The sequence below is a fragment of the Globicephala melas genome, chromosome 6, assembly GCF_963455315.2.
Source record: "Globicephala melas chromosome 6, mGloMel1.2, whole genome shotgun sequence".
Lineage (NCBI taxonomy): Eukaryota > Metazoa > Chordata > Mammalia > Artiodactyla > Delphinidae > Globicephala > Globicephala melas.
In genome coordinates, this window is record NC_083319.1 from 823,193 (window position 1) to 839,965 (window position 16,773).

The 16,773-nt window shown below is 57.0% G+C and overlaps 1 protein-coding gene across 2 annotated transcripts; it reads left to right on the forward strand.

Annotated features, from left to right (window-relative positions):
• The first annotated feature begins 5,131 nt into the window (after nucleotides 1–5,131).
• ZMYND19 (zinc finger MYND-type containing 19) lies at nucleotides 5,132–13,456 on the forward strand. 2 transcript variants are annotated; one of them, XM_030838139.3, is made up of 6 exons: nucleotides 5,132–5,280; nucleotides 6,633–6,692; nucleotides 7,389–7,495; nucleotides 8,097–8,237; nucleotides 12,660–12,840; nucleotides 13,021–13,456. In XM_030838139.3, exons 1-6 carry the CDS (start codon nucleotides 5,230–5,232, stop codon nucleotides 13,162–13,164), a joined length of 684 nt encoding a protein of 227 aa, XP_030693999.1. In that variant the 5' UTR covers nucleotides 5,132–5,229; the 3' UTR covers nucleotides 13,165–13,456. The 2 variants fall into 2 exon arrangements, with proteins under 2 accessions (XP_030693999.1, XP_060155880.1); XM_060299897.2 differs by lacking the exon at nucleotides 5,132–5,280 and adding an exon at nucleotides 5,917–6,004.
• The last annotated feature ends 3,317 nt before the right edge of the window (nucleotides 13,457–16,773 follow it).

The window sequence follows — 16,773 nt, forward strand, 5'->3', positions numbered from 1 at the left end:
CTACTGGGCATATACCCAGCGAAAACCATAATTCAAAAAGACACATGCACCCCAGTGTTCATTGCAGCACTATTTACAATAGCCAGGTCATGGAAGCAACCTAAATGTCCGACGACAGACGAATGGGTAAAGAAGATGTGGTACATATATATGATGGAATATTACCTCAGCCATAAAAAGGAACGAAATTGGGTCATTTGTAGAGGCGTGGATGGATCTAGAGACTGTCATACAGAGCGAAGTAAGTTAGAAAAACAAATATCGTATATTAACGCATAGATGCGGAACCTAGAAAAATGGTACAGATGAACTGGTTTGCAGGGCAGAAATAGAGACACAGATGTAGAGAACAAACGTATGGACACCAAGGGGGCAAAGTGGCGGGGGGTGGTGGTGGTGATGGGATGAATTGGGAGATTGGAATTGACATATATACGCTAATATGTATAAAATAGATAACTAATAAGAACTTGCTGTATAAAAAATAAAATTCAAAAACAAAAAGAAAGTGAGACGTTGCCATCACAGAATTCTGAAATGTGGCCCTGACTTTGGAACCAGGCAGCAGGAGGACCTGGCAGGCAGTAAGGACATTGCTGGTGGAGGCCCGAGAAGGGCGGAGCCCAGTCAGGTATTGGCGGAAAAGTGGGACACCATTGCCTGTGGTAACGGGGAAGGCAGAAAATATATCTAAGGATCTGATTTTCCTGGCAGAAAGCTTAAAGGGCCAACTGGCTTCTTTCAGTCATTTATGCCAAAGTGAAATAAAGAAAAGAGAAATGAACTAAAGAAGTAATGTTCCATGTTCCAGCAGAAGTTGGAGGAAGTATTTCAAGCCAGGTCCTGCAGCTGGAAAAGAAAAACTATTTCTCAGCCTCAGCCTTTCCAGGCAGCAAAGGTTCTCAAGGTAAGAAATGGCATCGTGGGGAAGATCAAATCCAGGACACTGCAGCAAAACACGACCTCAGGGTTAAGAGAAATCCAAGGGCATGGCATATGACCCCTTGTTAAGACCTCTGAAGATTCCCAGGGGACGGGACCCTCATAGGTGCTGTCAGCCATACAGAAGCGCCTCCAGGCGTCTTGAGGTCTTTGTGCCACAGCACATGGCTCGATGTCCACAGCAGAAAGGAGCCGCTCAAAGATATTTGCAGTGTAGCTTCTGTCTAATAAAATGTGTTATAATTTGATACCTAGAAAATCCACAAAGTTTTTTTTAGGGGTTGTATTTGCTTGAACTACGATGGACAAAGTTCAAAATAAAAGAGGCCTCTGGGCTCTCAAGTGTCTCCAGGCAAGAAGCAGGCTGAGGAAGCTACTCAGCAGCAAACAGGGCCCATTTCCCATGGAAAAGGGAGGATGACCGAGCATGCAGGGCCAAGAGGCAGAGGGAGAAGCCACTGGGAGCCATAAAAAAGGGTGGGTGCGTTAGGGAAGCACTTGCCGGGAGCAGACAAGCCCTTAAAGGAGCACTGTGACAGCTGTCTGCTGGATTTCAACATTGCTGTGCATCCGTGGCTGCAGGGGGCACACCCCCTTTTCCTTTTTGAACCAGGTGTCTATTCACTTATCCTGTGCTTCCCCTTGGAACGTTGGGTCTTGGGGGGCAGACAGCTTGCCTCTGGCCTTGTTGCACGTCATAAGCCAAGAGCCACGGTGAGGTGGGGTTCTAGGGTCTTCACGTGGGAGGAGCAGGAATCATTAGGGGTCAGAGGGTGGACGGGTGGGGGGCAGCCTGTTCCACTGGTAGCCCCCACAACGCGCCACACTTTCAGGACTCATGCTCTTGTGCACACCCCTCCCACACGGCCTCCAAGCTCGCCTGCGTGACTTGCTTTGGCCAGCGGGATACTAGCAGGTGTGATTCAAGCAGAGGCCCACTGGGACCTATCACTTAGAGCAGAGCCTCCACACGGTAAGCAGTCCAGCTCTCCTGCATGGATAGGGTCACATGGAAGAAAATGAGGTGCTCCGGGCAAATTCCCAGCTGAGTCCAACCGAAGGAGGTATCCGGCTGACACAGTGTGGAACAGAAGATGCCCAGTCAGTCACAGAATTGTGCAAAATAATAAGTTGATGTGGTTTTAAGCCATGAAGTTTGGGGGGGGGGTTGTCACAGATCAGCAGGTAACAGAGACACCATCACCCTTAGCACCTGCAGCCCCTTGCAAAAGTCTCTGAAGCACTTCCCGTCCTCGCTCACTTCCTCTATCAGGGATCCTTTGAACCCACTGGGACCTCCGACCCCTCTGGTGTCCTCTCTTCTTTACTTGCCGAGCTCAGATACCCCGGGCAAGCATCCCTCTTAGACAGCTCGCTGTCTCCCCCTCAGCTCACTGCACTCACCCAGCATAACCGCAGTCCTGGCTGAATCCAGCTCTCCTTTCTCCTCGCCTTCTCGGAGGCAGCCTAAATAGGCTGGAGGAAAACACACAGTCACACGGACGGGTCCCCTTGACACTGCCGGGCCACCCTACTGTCTTTTCCTGGTTCCCTCCTGGGCCTCTCTCCTTGGACCACACTCCCCTCTCACCTTCAACTGATGGCCTCGTTCTCATTAGAAGAGAACCCCCCAGATTCCTACACCCACATCCACTCACCTCTCAGACTCCTCTTCAAGCTGTGGCTGAGCTGAACCACCCAGGCTCCTGTCAGATGCCAGCCCCCGCCCTCCCCTCTCAGGCGATTGCCTCACCTCTTTCTCCTCCATGGGCTCATTCCTGCTGGTGGACAACATGCTGCTTCCTTTCCCACTATAAAACCAACACTCTCTCTGGACTTGCCTTTTCTTTCTCGCTTTGGCCGTTTCTCTGCTCCTTTTCAGCCAGAAAACCCCAGAAGAGTTGTCAGTCTCAAGGTTTCCAAGCCTCTCCTTCCACTCCCCCTTAGCCCGTTCAGTTGGGCTTATTCCTCCATCACTTACTTGTCAAGGTGACCAGTGCCCTCGTGCTGCGTGCTCTATTGACTAATTCCCAGTGCCCACTGACCAGGACCTCTCAGCAGCATCAGAGAAGGCTGATCCCTCCCGCTCACCCTAGCACTGTCTTCACTTGGCTCCTGGCCTACTGCCCTCTCCTGGTTTCCCTCATACCTGACATCCTCATGCTCTTTACCAGCTCCTTCTCTTCTCAAATACTCTCTTAGTATGAGAGTACCCAGGGCTCAATCTTCTCCCTCTCTTTTTCTCTATTTGCATTTCCTCCCATGGTGAGCTCATCAGCTGTATGGCTTTAAATACGACAAGTATGCTAATGAATGCCAAATCTGTACCCCAGGCTGGACACCTCCCTGAACGCCATATCACATATTCAACTGCCTTATAACCTTAACGTGCAGCCTGAGGGAGAAATACATTTTTATTTTGCTAAGCTGCTGAGAATTGAGGGATGTTTGTTACTGCAGCATAACCAGGGCTATCCTGACTGCTACAGAACACTGCCACCACAGGTGTCCCAACATCATCGTTTCTTGGGTGGGTGCTTGCATTAGCTTCCTAAACAGCCTGCCTGCTTCCACTCTTTCTGGCACTGTCTCCATCAGACAGTGTAATGCACTGAATAGCTATTCCTCTGCTCCAATCCTCCAGTGGCTCACTTTTCTGAGTGTGAAAGTCAAAGTCCTCACGAGAGCCTACATGACCCCCTTCCCATCCTCCACCTCTCTGGCTTTGTCCCCTGTTGCTCTCATGCACTCCTTTGCTCACGGTGGCCACCTCCACTTTTCAGACACACCGAATGTGTTCCCAATTTATGGCCTTGGCACTAGCTCTTCTCTCTGCTGGAGATGCTCTTCCCCTAGAGCCCACATGGCTCACTCCTCCTCCTCCTCCCAGTTTGTTCAAATTACTTGGCAATGAGGCCTACCCCGCCCACCACCTTTCCTGGATCCCCAACTCCCTAATGCTGATCTACTTGTTTCCCCACAGCACTGATCACTTTTTAACATGGCATATAACTCACACGTCACGGGCCTTTTCTGCCTCCCTCGCTAGAACAGGGGTTTTCAATTTGTTGGGTGCACCGGTGTAGAGTGGTTTCATCAGGCGCTGGGGCTGAGAGCCCGCTGGAGTGGTTGTCAGGAGACAGGTAAAGCCCCACCAAAGTCCTCAGCCCTTGGAGCTCCTGTTCAGGAAGGACCTGGCCCAGGCTGTTCAGGGCCCCGGCTCGAAGCCCAGGGAAGGCTGGTGTAGCCCGAGGATGGGCTATAGCGGCGGTCTCCAACCGTTTTGGCACCAGGGACCAGTTTCGTGGAAGACAGTTTTTCCACAGACCGAGGGCGGGGGCCGGGGCGGATGGGGGGGGCGTGTTTAGGCGGTAATGCGAGCGATAGGGAGCGGCAGATGAAGCTTCGCTCTCTCGCCCACTGCTCACCTCCTGCTGTGCACCCAGGCCGCGGACTGGTACCGGTCCACAGACTGGGGTTTGGGGACCCCTGGGCTACAGGGTCCTGATCCGGGCCCCTGTGTGGAGGCGGCCAGGGAGGAGGAGGGCGGGCCTGTCGGCACTGGACCCAGCCCCTACGCCACGGTGGCCCCTGGGCTCCGGGTCCCTGTCCCCACTCCGGCCTCCTGCCCGCTGTCCGAGGACGGGGGACGGTTTACCGGCAGCCGCAGCCAGTCCCGCAGGGACCCCGACCTGCAGAGCCCGGAAGGCCCGGGGCGCGGAGCCAGGCCGCCCTCCTCGAGGGGCGGGGGCCGGGTCGGGGTCGCGGGGGCGAGGGCGGAGGCCGGGTCGGTGTTGGGGTAGAGGGTCGGGGCCGCGAGCCTGTAGGTTGGCCTCCCGCACAAAGCTTCCCGCGAAACTGACGTCGCGCCCGGCGGCCGCGCAGGCACCGCCCCCGACCGCGCCCCTCCCCCGCGCTGGCCCAGCTCCTCAGCGCGCCGGCGCACTCGCCCTCCTGCCATTGGCTGCGTCGTGGCGGCGCGCGCCGGCCGGCGCACTGCGCGCCCCACCATTGGCCGGGCGGCGGCGCGCGGGGGTGTGTCCGCGTCGAACTCCGCCCCTGGCCCCGCTCGCTGAGGAGCGCGCGGCGGCGGCGGCGGCGGCGCGTGGCAGGTCCGGCGGGCGCCAGGAGGCGGCGGCCCGACCCCGGCCCAGCCTCGTCCCGCCCGCCCGCCCGCCCGGCCCCGATCCTGACCCCGACTCATCCGACTGGCCCGCCCGGCTCGCCGTGGCCCCGCCCCGGCACCTCCTGAGGGAGAGGCGCCGCCGGCCGAGCGCAGGCCCGGCCATGACCGACTTCAAATTGGGCATCGTGCGGCTCGGCCGGGTGGCCGGGAAGGTGAGCGGCGCGGGGCTGGGGCAAAGGTCGTGCCGGGGGACTGGGGCGCTGGGCCGGGGGCCGGGCCGGCTCTGGGAGTAGGGGGCCGGGGTGCGAGGCAGGGGGCCGGACCGGAGCTGGGGGTGGCGGGCGGGGTCTGGGAGTCGGAGTCGGGGGTGCGAGGCTGGGGGACGGGGGCTGGATCGGGGGCCCGACCCGGGCCGGGGCACGGGCAAAGGCCGGGCGGTTTGCGGGCGGCGGGCCGACGGCGTGGTTCCCGGGGCAGCCCTCCTCCGGTTGCGGCCCGGGGCTCCGGCCGTGCGCCGTGGCCGGGGGAGCAGGGGGCTGTGGCTGCGCCTGCGGCCGCGGGGAGCGCAGGCCCTTCCGAGGCGGCGCGCTCGCTCCTCGCCGAGACCTGTGTGTGCGCGCCGCCTGTGCCTGCCGGTCTGTAGTGAGCTTCGGGCAGGGTTCGTGCTGCCAGCGGCGGCCCCGTCTGGCTGAGCCTCAGTGGGCCTCGCCAGAGCAGGGCCTCCCTCTGCTTCTCTCCCTTACCTGGCCCCGCCCTCCGCGTGTTCGAGGCTGGGGCTTCCTGGCACCTGTGGGCATTGAGGCTTGGCTGTTTCCAGGAGCCGGCCGGCCGTGCAGCTGCACCAGCCACGGACCTTACCCTGGATGGGAACCCTGTTCCCATCACCAGCGGCGGAAGCTTCTGGTGGGAGAGAGGAGCAGAGGCAGTCAGATGAAGGTAAAACCGATGCAGATGCTAGAAAAAAGCTTTCCAAGCGAGAATGACACTGGTCCGTTTTGGGGACCGTTTCCTGCCCTTCCTGCAAGGGGATGTGACTTTCTAACTAGGGAAGGGTGGGCTCCCCATCAGCTCTGAGGTCCCTTCTAACTCAGTGACTGATTGCACTAATGTCATCCCTTAAAACTTTTATTTGGAACATTTTAGACAGACAAAGAGGTAGGAAGGACGATTCAGTGAGCACCTGTGTGAGGACCACCTGGCTTAATAAATAAATGTTAACTGAAACCTTCTGCATATTCTGCCTCAATCCCGGCCCCCTCCCTCTACTCCAGTGACGTCATACTCTTGGACTAGGTTTATCAGCACATTAAAATGCACAGCTTAGTACCTGTCCAGTCCTGTGGCACTTCTTTTGGTTCTTCGCGAGCAGATGGGAAGTGAAGCCTGATGCCGCGACTCTGCGCAGTCAGGAGTGGGGAAGGACCAGGCTTTGGCACCTCTACCTGCTTTCAGAGTAGACGGCCGCTTGCCTGCTGAGCTCGCTTAGTCTCAAGGGGCGGCTCCTGCTCATTGTCGGTACCTCGTACTGATTCCAAATGTAATGTCTTGAAACGTTAATTTCCAGACCAAGTACACGTTGATAGATGAGCAGGACATCCCGCTTGTGGAGGGCTACTCCTTTGAGGTAAGGACGCCGTTCCTTTGCCAGCATGCCCTTAGTCATGCCCAGGAGGGCCACAAGGGGTGGGTGTTCTTCCCTGTGATGTGAGGGCAAGACCTCAAGCTTGAGGGCATCTCAAGCTGTCACTGCCCCGTGGAGCCCCCGCCGCCTCTGCGATGCTGGTCTTCCCCTACTTCCGCCTGGTTGCAGGCTCTTCCTGAAAAGGAGACAAATTGTGTCATGTTTGTGATTGAGTTCAGTTGGACAAGCTTCTGTGCCCTGGGAGACTCTCCAGGGCTGCCCCCCCTTCTCTCGCCCTCTGCTGTTCCTACCTGATGAAGCTGTTCGGCCTCTAGTCCTCACCCGCGCACTCCTCCTTCCACGAGTCTGTGGACCCACTCTTAGCTCAGATGTCACCCTTTTACACTTACTTGGTCTAGGGCTTATCTTTTCTTTTACTGGGTGGGGGCTTTTTTTTTTTTTTTAAGGATAGGAAGATTTATTTCTCTGTGTCCACAATGTTTCGCAAAGAGTGGTCCGTGACTGCGTCTTGCCTCCACAAGAGGAGAGTGCTTCTTGGTGCCACGTGTCTGGGAGACTCCGGAGACCCCCAGGGTCCCAGGAATAGGCCTGGGATTGTCCCTCTGGCTTGTTTTTTAATTTGGAATGTTGTTGATAATCAGAGGCTTTTTAACAGAGCTTTTTCTTGTTTTCTCTCAGGCCCGGATGGAAGTAGACGCAGATGGAAATGGTGCTAAGATATTTGCATACGCCTTTGACAAGAACCGAGGAAGGGGGTCGGGAAGGCTCCTTCATGAGCTGCTGTGGTGGGTGTTCCAAGCTGCTTGTTTGCCCTGTCGGGTTTGCGCAAGCCCTGAGGTGCACGGGGCCCGTGGAGCCAGCAGACCCCTTGTTGACACATGGTGCCTTCCCCAGGTCTCCCAGTTAATTCTGTGTCATTGTCACTATCCCGGAGGGGTGGCTGCTTTGCGACCTGTGGCACTGGCAGGGCAGCCAGAGAGTCTGCAGGCTGAGCGCCCTTTCTGCTCGGTGTGTTTGGGACACAGCCTCCTCTGGGGGTTGGTGGGGTCTGGCCCCTCCTCCGGGTTGGGGAAGGGCCTTCCTCTCTTCTGTGTGAACAGCGAGGTTCCGAAGTGCTTGGGACCACGCAAGTGGGGTGTCCTCCAGGCTGTGTGTGAGATGGTTTCGGGTTCCCTCCTTGGCTCCCTGCAGCCTAGCTCTTAAATCCAGGGGCTGGGCTGTCCACGTGGCCTGTCCTGTTTGGGCCACAGACTGACATACTTGGGTTCCTCTCTGTAGCCTTGCTCCTGATAGGTCCCGTCGGTGTGACCAGGGACCAGTTCAGGGCACACGGCTGAGGCGTTCAGGAGGGTTGGGAGCCCATCTGGAGCATTGTCTGTTTCCTAGGGAGCGGCACAGGGGGGGCATCGCCCCTGGGTTTCAGGTGGTGCATCTCAACGCTGTCACTGTGGACAATCGCCTGGACAACCTGCAGCTGGTGCCATGGGGCTGGCGGCCCGGAGCCGAGGAGACCTCCAGCAAGCAGAGGTGGGTCTTCTTGGGGCCTGGTGATGTGGCCGAGATGCCGCTGAGGGCGGCCCCTCCAAGGTCACTGCTAAGAGGGGCCCGCGACTACTCTGTGCTCTGAGGCTTCTGTGGGTTTGGTGACCTTGGCCGTTTTCTCTCAGGGTGTGGGGGGTCCCCTTTTTCTTCACAGGGGGAGGAGACCGTTTGGATGCTTATCTTTCTGGGCTGGTCTTCTGAATTGGCTCTTGCGGGGAGAGGGGTTGTATGGGCCAGTCCCCTGTGGGTGGGCAGGACGCCCTTGAGATGTAGGAGCCATCTCCATCTCAGGGATGCCCCTGTGCACACAGATGGGTCTTGCAGTCATGCTCTTTTGTAAGCAGTTTGTCTGGTCAGTGGTTTAAAGGAAGCAGGACAGTGTGGCTCGGGGGTTGGCAACTCGGCCTCCACCTTTCCTTGGTCCTGAGGACTTGGGCGGAGGGGATGCTCCGAGGGCAGTTCCCGTGGCCCCAGGAACAAGCCCCTCTGTGACTTCATGGAGCCCTTAGGAAGAGCTGGGGACCAGCAGGATGGGAGCCAAAATGAGCCAGGGTGTCCCTGGCCACCTGTGCATCATTTAGGGGCTCCCTAGGGCTTCTGTGCATCTCCTCGGGCCCCTGGGCAGCTTCTCCTGACTTTGGCGGTGCTGGTACTGACTTCCCCTACAGGCAGAAGTCGGTGAGGTTGGTGCGGGGGTGTCAGTGTTTCTTAGGATGGAGACTGGGTGGCATCTTTGCAGTGGTCACCACTGGGGTCTTGGTAGAGCCCCATGCACTGGAGGTAGGAAATGGCGGGATTGCCCGGCCAGCTGGGCTTGCTGGTGGGGGATGGTCCCCAGATGTAAGAAGGCCGCATCCAATCTGATGCTGCTATAGCTCTGGAGGGGTATCCATAACTCTGTACGGGGGGGGGGGGGTCTCCAGGCGTTGGGGGTCTCTGCTCTGTTGTTAGAGGCTGATCCTAAGACCCCTCCTGAGGGAGGCTGATCCTCTTGTGATAGCTGGGTTAGGATTTTCATCTTCTTGGAGGTTATGTGAGTCTAGACTTCTGGTTGCAAGTGACAGAAACTAAGCCCAATTTCGCTGAAGCAAAGATAGGACCCTTAATGGCTCCCCTGCTGAGATGTGGAAAGCCACAAAGCCACCTCCAGGTCTCAGGAGCGGCTGCCAGGGCTGCACACCCGCTTTCCTCAGCAGTGTCTGGTGGCGTGGGGAAGTCAGCTTGTTTTGAGTCACTTCTGTCTCCGTGCTGGGGGCAGGAGGGTTCTTTCATCAACAGAAGGAAGCTTGTGTCATCAGGACAAGTGTAAGGGCGGCTGAGCGGAACACCAGCCTCTGTGGATTTCCCCCAAGTTGTCCAGCACTCACATGGGTTCAGGGTAGGCCTGGGGCTCACCCTCCCTGGCTCCATGAAGGTCTGCTGCTGCCCATTGCAGACACTGGAGGGACACTGCCCACCGTGTCACCCAGTGATGGGTCTGTCTTTCTGGGATCTCAGCATTTGTCCATCTGAGCACCACGTATTGTTGTGAGATGAGGTGACCACGGTTAAGAAGACCTGTTTGGAAAAGGGTCTGTGACACCCAGGGCTGCCCCACCGGTGGTCTCCCCCAGGCCATGGCCCAGCTGCCCCATTCTCCTTCAGACCACTCCCAGGAGGCCCAGGACCACCCCAGGGGCCTCTCCCTGCTGGTCGGCCCAGGGGCAGAGGGATTGGGGTTGGCCTTAGTTTGCCGGCCTGGGGTCGGCCCGTCAGCAGTCCTCCACCTGTCAGGGCAGAGCCAGCCCAAGGGTGGCCTGAACTCCCCGCTGGCCCGGCGTCACGTATCCTTCCATCTCACTCAGTGGCCTCCGCATGGCGGCTCTTTGTAGGAATCACCCCATATGTGAGGCGGGCGGTTTGGCAGCACAGCTCCTGCCAGGCACCTACCTTCTGCTCTGCTTTCCTGGCGTCACTTCAGTGGGGCCACGAGGGCGGCCCAGCCGGGTGGAAGGTGCTCTTTGCAAAGGTGCATTTCCCTCCCTTTCTGCCCTCGAAAGCCGGCTGGGACTGAAACTCACCTCTGTCTTCCAGGACTTCATTGAAGGGCTCAGAAAGTAGCCAGTTTTCTCCCACATCCTGACTTTCACCCTTTTCTTCTTTAAAAAAAAATCTTTTTATTGTGGCAAAATACAGATAACATTTACTGTCTTAACCACTTTTAAGTGCATGGTTCCGTAGCATTAAGCAAATTCAAATTGTCGTGTGTCATCACTACCATTGTCTCTAGAACTGTCTCATCTTCCCAAACCGAAGCTGTGTCCCCATTAAACACTAATTCCCCACCCATCTCCTCTGCCAGCCCCTGGTACCTACTGTTCTGTGAATTGCCAAGTCCTTGGACCTTATCTGAGTGGATTGATATGGCATTTGTCTTTCTGTGTCTGCCTTATTTCACTTCGCCTCAGTTATGTCTTTGAGGCTCATCCATGTCATAGCATGTGTCAGAATTTCCTTCGTTTTTAAGGTTCAGTAATACTCCATTGAGAGTGTGTGTGTGGGGGGGGGGGGCACATTTGGTTTATCCATCATCCATCAGTGGGCACTTGGGTTGCCTCCACCCCTTGTCTGTCGTGAACGATGCTGCTGTGAACACAGTTGTACAAAGAGCTCTTCGAGTCCCTGCTTTTGATTCTTCAGAGTGTGCACCCAGAAGTGGAATTGCAGGATCATAGGATAATTCCATCTACTTCTTGAGGAAGCCCCACGCTGTTGTCCACAGCATCTGCGCCATTTTACCTTCCCCCCAGCAGCGCACCGAGGCCCCAGTGTCTCCGTACCTTCACCAACACTTGTTTTCTGTTTGTTTGATAGTAGCCATCCCAGGAAGGTGAGGTGGTCTCATTGCGGTTTTGAGTTGCATTTTCCTGATGATCAGTGATGTTAAATTAAGCATCTTTTCATGTGCTTTTTGGCCATTTGTATGTCTTCTTTGGAGGAATATCTATTCAGATGCTTTACCCTTTTTTAAATTGGGTCGTTTGTTTTTTTGGTTGACTTGTAGAGTTCTTTATATATTCTGGGTACAAATCCCTTATCAGATATATGGTTTGCAAATATTTTCTCCCATTCTATAGGTTGCCTTTTCATTCTATTGATTGTCTATTGATTGTCTCTCTTTTTTTAAGTTTTTATTTATTTATTTAGGCTGCATTGGGTCTTCATTGCTGTGCGCAGGCTTTCTCTAGTTGCGGTGAGCAGGGGCTACTGTTTATTCCTGTGTGCGGGCTTCTCACTGGGGTGGCTTCTCTTGTTGCAGAGCATGGGCTCTAGGTGTGTGAGCTTCAGTAGTTGCAGCACGTGGGCTCCGTAGTTGTGGCTCTCGGGCTCTAGAGCGCAGGCTCAGTAGTTGTGGTGCACAGGCTTAATTGCTCCGTGGCACGTGGGATCTTCCCGGACCAGGGCTCGAACCTGTGTCCCCTGCACTGGCAGGCGGATTCTTAACCACTGCACCATCAGGAAAGTCCCTGATTGTCTCTTTTGATGCACAAAATAATTGACTTTTCATGGAGTCCAATTTGCCTATTTTTTCTCTTGTTACTGTGCCTTTGGTGTCATATCCAGGATTATTGCCAAATCCGATGTTGTGAAGCTTTTGTCCTGTTTTCTCTGAGAGTTTTATTGTTTGGGGTCTTACATTTAGGTCCTTGATCCATTTTGAATTAATTTTTGTCTGTCACATTAGAAGAGGGTGACCCTTCCTTTTTTCTTTTTTTTTTTGGAAGTATAGTTGATTTACAGTGCTGTGCCAGACCCTTCCCTTTTTTATCCAAGTCCCTCCCGGCCCGGTCTCCAGAGAGGGCGGGTGGGTTGAAGGGGATGGTCCACCCATCCGTTTGCTCTCGAAGTGCGGGAGGTGCCTCCTTCGGAGGCCAGCCCCAGGGCGGGCCGCTCACTGCCTTGTGCTCACCCCACCGCCCGTGCCTCTTGTGGGGCAGTTGCGGGCACTTACAAGCTTCTGGCCCTGTCCAGCAAGAGAAGTGTTCGGGGGGTGTAGAGCAGCTCACAGCAATCGGGCAGGCAGGCCAACCAGGGGCAGATGTGGGCGCCCCCGGGGCCGCGAGCACATGCTCTCCGTGCCTGTCTTGTGTGCAGCCGTCCCAGGCGTTGGGAAGATTGACGAGCAAGGCAGACAAAGCCCTGCCCTGTGCCTTTTAGTGGGAAGATGAAACAGGCTACATACTGGATGTTCCAGAGAGGTGAGCCCAGGCAGTGGGGTGGGCCAAAGGAGAGTCAAGCTGCAAAGCTGGGGGCGGGGCAGCCTGAGAAGAGGAAGCAGCTGGTCCACCCTGGGGTCACTCATTGTCACCTCCATACCTTGACCCTTCCTGGCCAAGGCATCCTGAAGCGCCTGCTTCTCTCTTTAAGGGAGCAAAGCTTATACTGGCTGGCGATTCAGCAGCTGCCCACGGACCCCATAGAGGAGCAGTTCCCTGTCCTGAACGTGACCCGGTACTACAACGCCAATGGGGACGTGGTGGAGGAGGAGGAGACGTCCTGCACCTACTACGAGTGCCATTACCCGCCCTGCACCATGATGGAGAAGCAGGTGCGCAGTGGGGGAGCCGGGCCTCCCCTAGGACTGCCCTCTCGCGGCTTCTCCCCTGCGGTGGCCGTTCCTTTGTCACTGCCTGACCGGGGCCCAGACCCTCCGGCCTCGGCGCACGGACGGCCAGGTCCTCGCAGGTCTGCCGTGTGACCGGAGCGCTGCTCTTCTGTGTCCTTTCAGCTCCGGGAGTTCAACATCTGCGGGCGCTGCCAGGTGGCGCGCTACTGCGGCTCCCAGTGCCAGCAGAAGGACTGGCCGGCCCACAAGAAGCACTGTCGGGAGAAGAGGCGCCCCTTCCAGCACGAGCTTGAGCCGGAGCGATGACCGGGCAGTCAAGTGGCTTCTGATCTCCCCAGGCTGCGGGCTCTGCGGGCAGCTGGACCGGGGCCACCAGAGGGGCTGTTCCTGCACTGGCTCCACCACCGGAGGCCCCCCCACCCCGCACCCCGCGGAGCAGAGACAGCTGGGAGGCCCCCCGGGACGCTTCTCATTATTTATATGTTAATATGTTTGTAAACTCATGTACAGTTTTTTTGGGGGGGAGGCAGCGGGAGGGTTAGAAAGTACAAATAGGGTCATTTGCTGTAACACTCACTTTCCGGGCGGCTGAGCCGAGGAGGGCGGCCCGCCCGGGTTGGGGCAAAGTAAAGGGTGGGACCGCCCTGAGTCCTGGCTGCTGTCTGCGCTCCGCCTCGGCCGGCATCCGTGGTGTGGGTGCGGGTGCAAGGGCTGCCGTCCCCACCCCCAGGCTGCCTGGGAGCGTGAGGGAGACCCAGACGTGTCCCTGTCCTGCGGCAGGAGCTGCTGAGGGTGGTTAGTTGCTTGGCCCCTGTTCTCAGCCCCTTTGAACTCATACAGTGGGCGCCTGGGAGCGCGGGGCGGGGCGGGGGGGGGGGGCTTCTCCCAGCAGGACTGCTGAGGTCCGCCTGCGACTTGGAGCAGCCCGAGGGGTGAGAACTGCTTTCCTGTGCTCCTTCTGGGAGCCGCAGATCTCAGGGCTGGGCAGCGTCTGGTACACCTGGCCAAGCCGCCTGGGGGCCATAAGCTGGGTGGTGTGGCTGGGAACTTGCTGGTCTCCAGGGAGAGTGAAGGCTGACACCGTCTTGGGTCATCCCTGGCCCCACGTTGGTCCTGCAGGCTCCTGCCACGCCCTCCTTTCTGCAACGTTTCTGCAATCTCCCAGGACGCCCTGTGTGTGCTCTGCTTCCCTGGCTGGGGCTAGCCCCTTTGTGGCCTTTGGTCTGTGAACTGAGCTGAGCTTTCCGTAGCTTCTTTTGCAGAACTTGGAGGCCTCCTGGGCAGTGCGTCCTGGAGAACAGGACTGGGGAAATGGGTGATAGCAATATGCGGGGAGCAGGAGGGAAGGCTCAGTTCCAACCCCGAGGGAGGGGTTTTCTGCAGGTGAAGGGACTCCACGTGCCCACACGGGTTTTTGCTGAGAAGACCTTGCTACCGTGCAGGTCAGCTGTGGTGCCTCTTCCAGGTTGGGGTTTTTTGTTCCGGGTTCCCCCAGACCCCAGGTTGAGCACCAGTGGGGGCTCAGAAAGCTGTCAGAGAAGAGGCTATGTGATCCTGAGAGACTGTCCTACTGACCACAGCTGGCCCGAGCCCTCGGGACGTTCCCAGGGCCAGGACGACTCCCAATTCAGAGGCCAGCTCTGGCCAGGCCCATGGGGGTGGGGAATCCGGTGTAGACCAGCGTGTTGAGGTTTGGGTAGTCTTCCAGGCATGGGGCCCTGAGTGTGCTCAGTCTGCTTTTAAAAACAGGCTCCTGGGATGAGGAGGCCCTGGGCTACAGGCTGTGTGTCTTGCCTGTGTCCTTTGGGGAGCGGCCAGGTCGGCCCTCCGGGCTTTTTACGTTTCCTGACCAGGACTGTCTTGTGATCAGCTATTCCTTGGAAAATTACATTGAAAGGGAAGTGCCAGAGTGTCGGCCGACCCATAGGATGCCACGCTGGGTCCTGATCCCGGGTGCTTACCGCCGTGGCTCATGGCTCATCTGGAATAGCCTTGACCTGGGGATCGCTGTCCAACGTGGCTGCAGGAGCTGGTGCTGTAGTTTAGTTGGTGGCTGTCCCCTCCTGATGGTCCTGTGTCTTGTCCTACTTGTTAGAGACTCTTTGAGTCTGGGCTGGAGCTAAGAGGGTGGTGGCCATGGGGGCCTAGGGTTTGCTCATATCAAGTCTCCTGGAGTGGATGCCCTCGTGAAGCTGCCCCAGGGTCCACACAGTGTTTTTATTCCCCTTTGCTTCCCTTGTTCTTTATTTGATACCCAGCCCCTGGTTTCTTTTCTCTTCTAAAGGCCCCGAACCTCTTAATTTTTGTAGGCACACATCGGAGAGCGTCTGAAAGTTCAGCATTCATTCATGGTTAAAACGTGGGCCATGTTTCTTACCTGTTTGGAGCGAGGTGTAGGGGGCTGCTTGGCCTGACTGCCTTTTGTACCAGATCAAATCAAGATGTGTGGCTCAGCCATTTCAGGCTGTCCTGTGGCTTCCTGACCAACTTTTCTGCTTCTCTGCTTCAGCTGCCATCTGAGCTGCTGACTGGTATCTGTATTTCTAGTGATAGAATCCACTTTAAAAACCACAGGCTAACTACCCAGGTAGCCATGTGGATTTGTCTTGTCCCATTTGCTGGAGCTGCCATAACAAATTATCTCAAGCTGGTGGCTGAAAGCAATGTATGGTCTAGGTCCTAGAAGCCAGAATTCTCAAATCAAGGTGTGGGCAGGGCCATGCTCCCTCTGAAGGCTCTAGGGAAGGTTTGTTCCAGGCTCTCCCAGCTTCCGGCAGCCTCAGGCGGTCCTTGCCTCATAGAGACCTACCAGTCTTTACATTGTCTTGTCTTCCGTTGGTGTCTAACAGACCACACCTCCCCTTCCTAAGGATGCCAGTCATAGTGGATTAGGGCCATCCTAATGACCTCATTTTAACTGGATTACTTCTGTTACTAAAGACCCTGTTTCCAAAGGTCACATTCTGTGGTACCGGAGATAAGACTTCAACATATCTTTTTTGCGGACACAATTCAATCCATAACAATATCAGACACTTGCCTTCCCCAAACGTGTTCTGTAGAGTTCACTGACTTTATTGAATGCTGTCGGCACATACCTGGTTTAACAAATCAGATCGTGGCTGTGCTGGGTGTCCTCCCCTTCATCTAAATCTAACTGGCGCACAGACCCCTGCCGCTGGGGCTTAGACGCTGGCTCTTCTCCATGCCTTCTGCCCACCTTCCTGTCCACCACCCGTGCTCGGGGCCCTGTGGCCGACCCTGTCTCCTTTCTCTGCTGTCCAGTCAGGCACATGTGCGCCCACCGGTGCGCCGCACTTACTGCCCTATGGGCAGCTCCTTGGGGGTGGACATGACCAGGGAGAGGGAGGGCAGCCCAGGCCCAGCCCTTTTGGGTCAGACCCTGGACTCTGCTCCCTGGACGCCCAAGCCCTTTGCACACCCCACCTCCATGCCGCGCTCTCCTCTGCTCCCCCTTCAGAGCCCAGCTCGCCCGTGACTCTGTGCTGGACGCTCGGCTGTCCCCTCCCAGGCCCGCGTCTCGCCGCCACGGCAGGGGACGCGCCGTGGCACGTGGGGCCAGTCGAGGCCCGCCGGCCGGTAGGGGGCGTGAGATCTCTGCCTCACGCTGGCGTCCACGGGGGCCGGAAGTCCCTCCCCGGAAGGAGTCATGGGGACGACGGCGGAAGTGGGAGAAGTACCGCCCCTTGGGCTGTGCACCTTCTTGGCGACGCGGGCTAGGGGACCCTGCTGTCAGCCTGGCTTCCTCACTTCTCCGCCGCCCGCTGTCCGCCACCCCGGTCGCCGCCGCGTCCTTATCCGAATGCTGGGCGGCCGGCAGTCGCGTCCGGCTGTTGCAGGCGGTGGACACGGAGCACACCGTGGACTCGGTGGAGTGGTGCCCGCTGGAGCGCT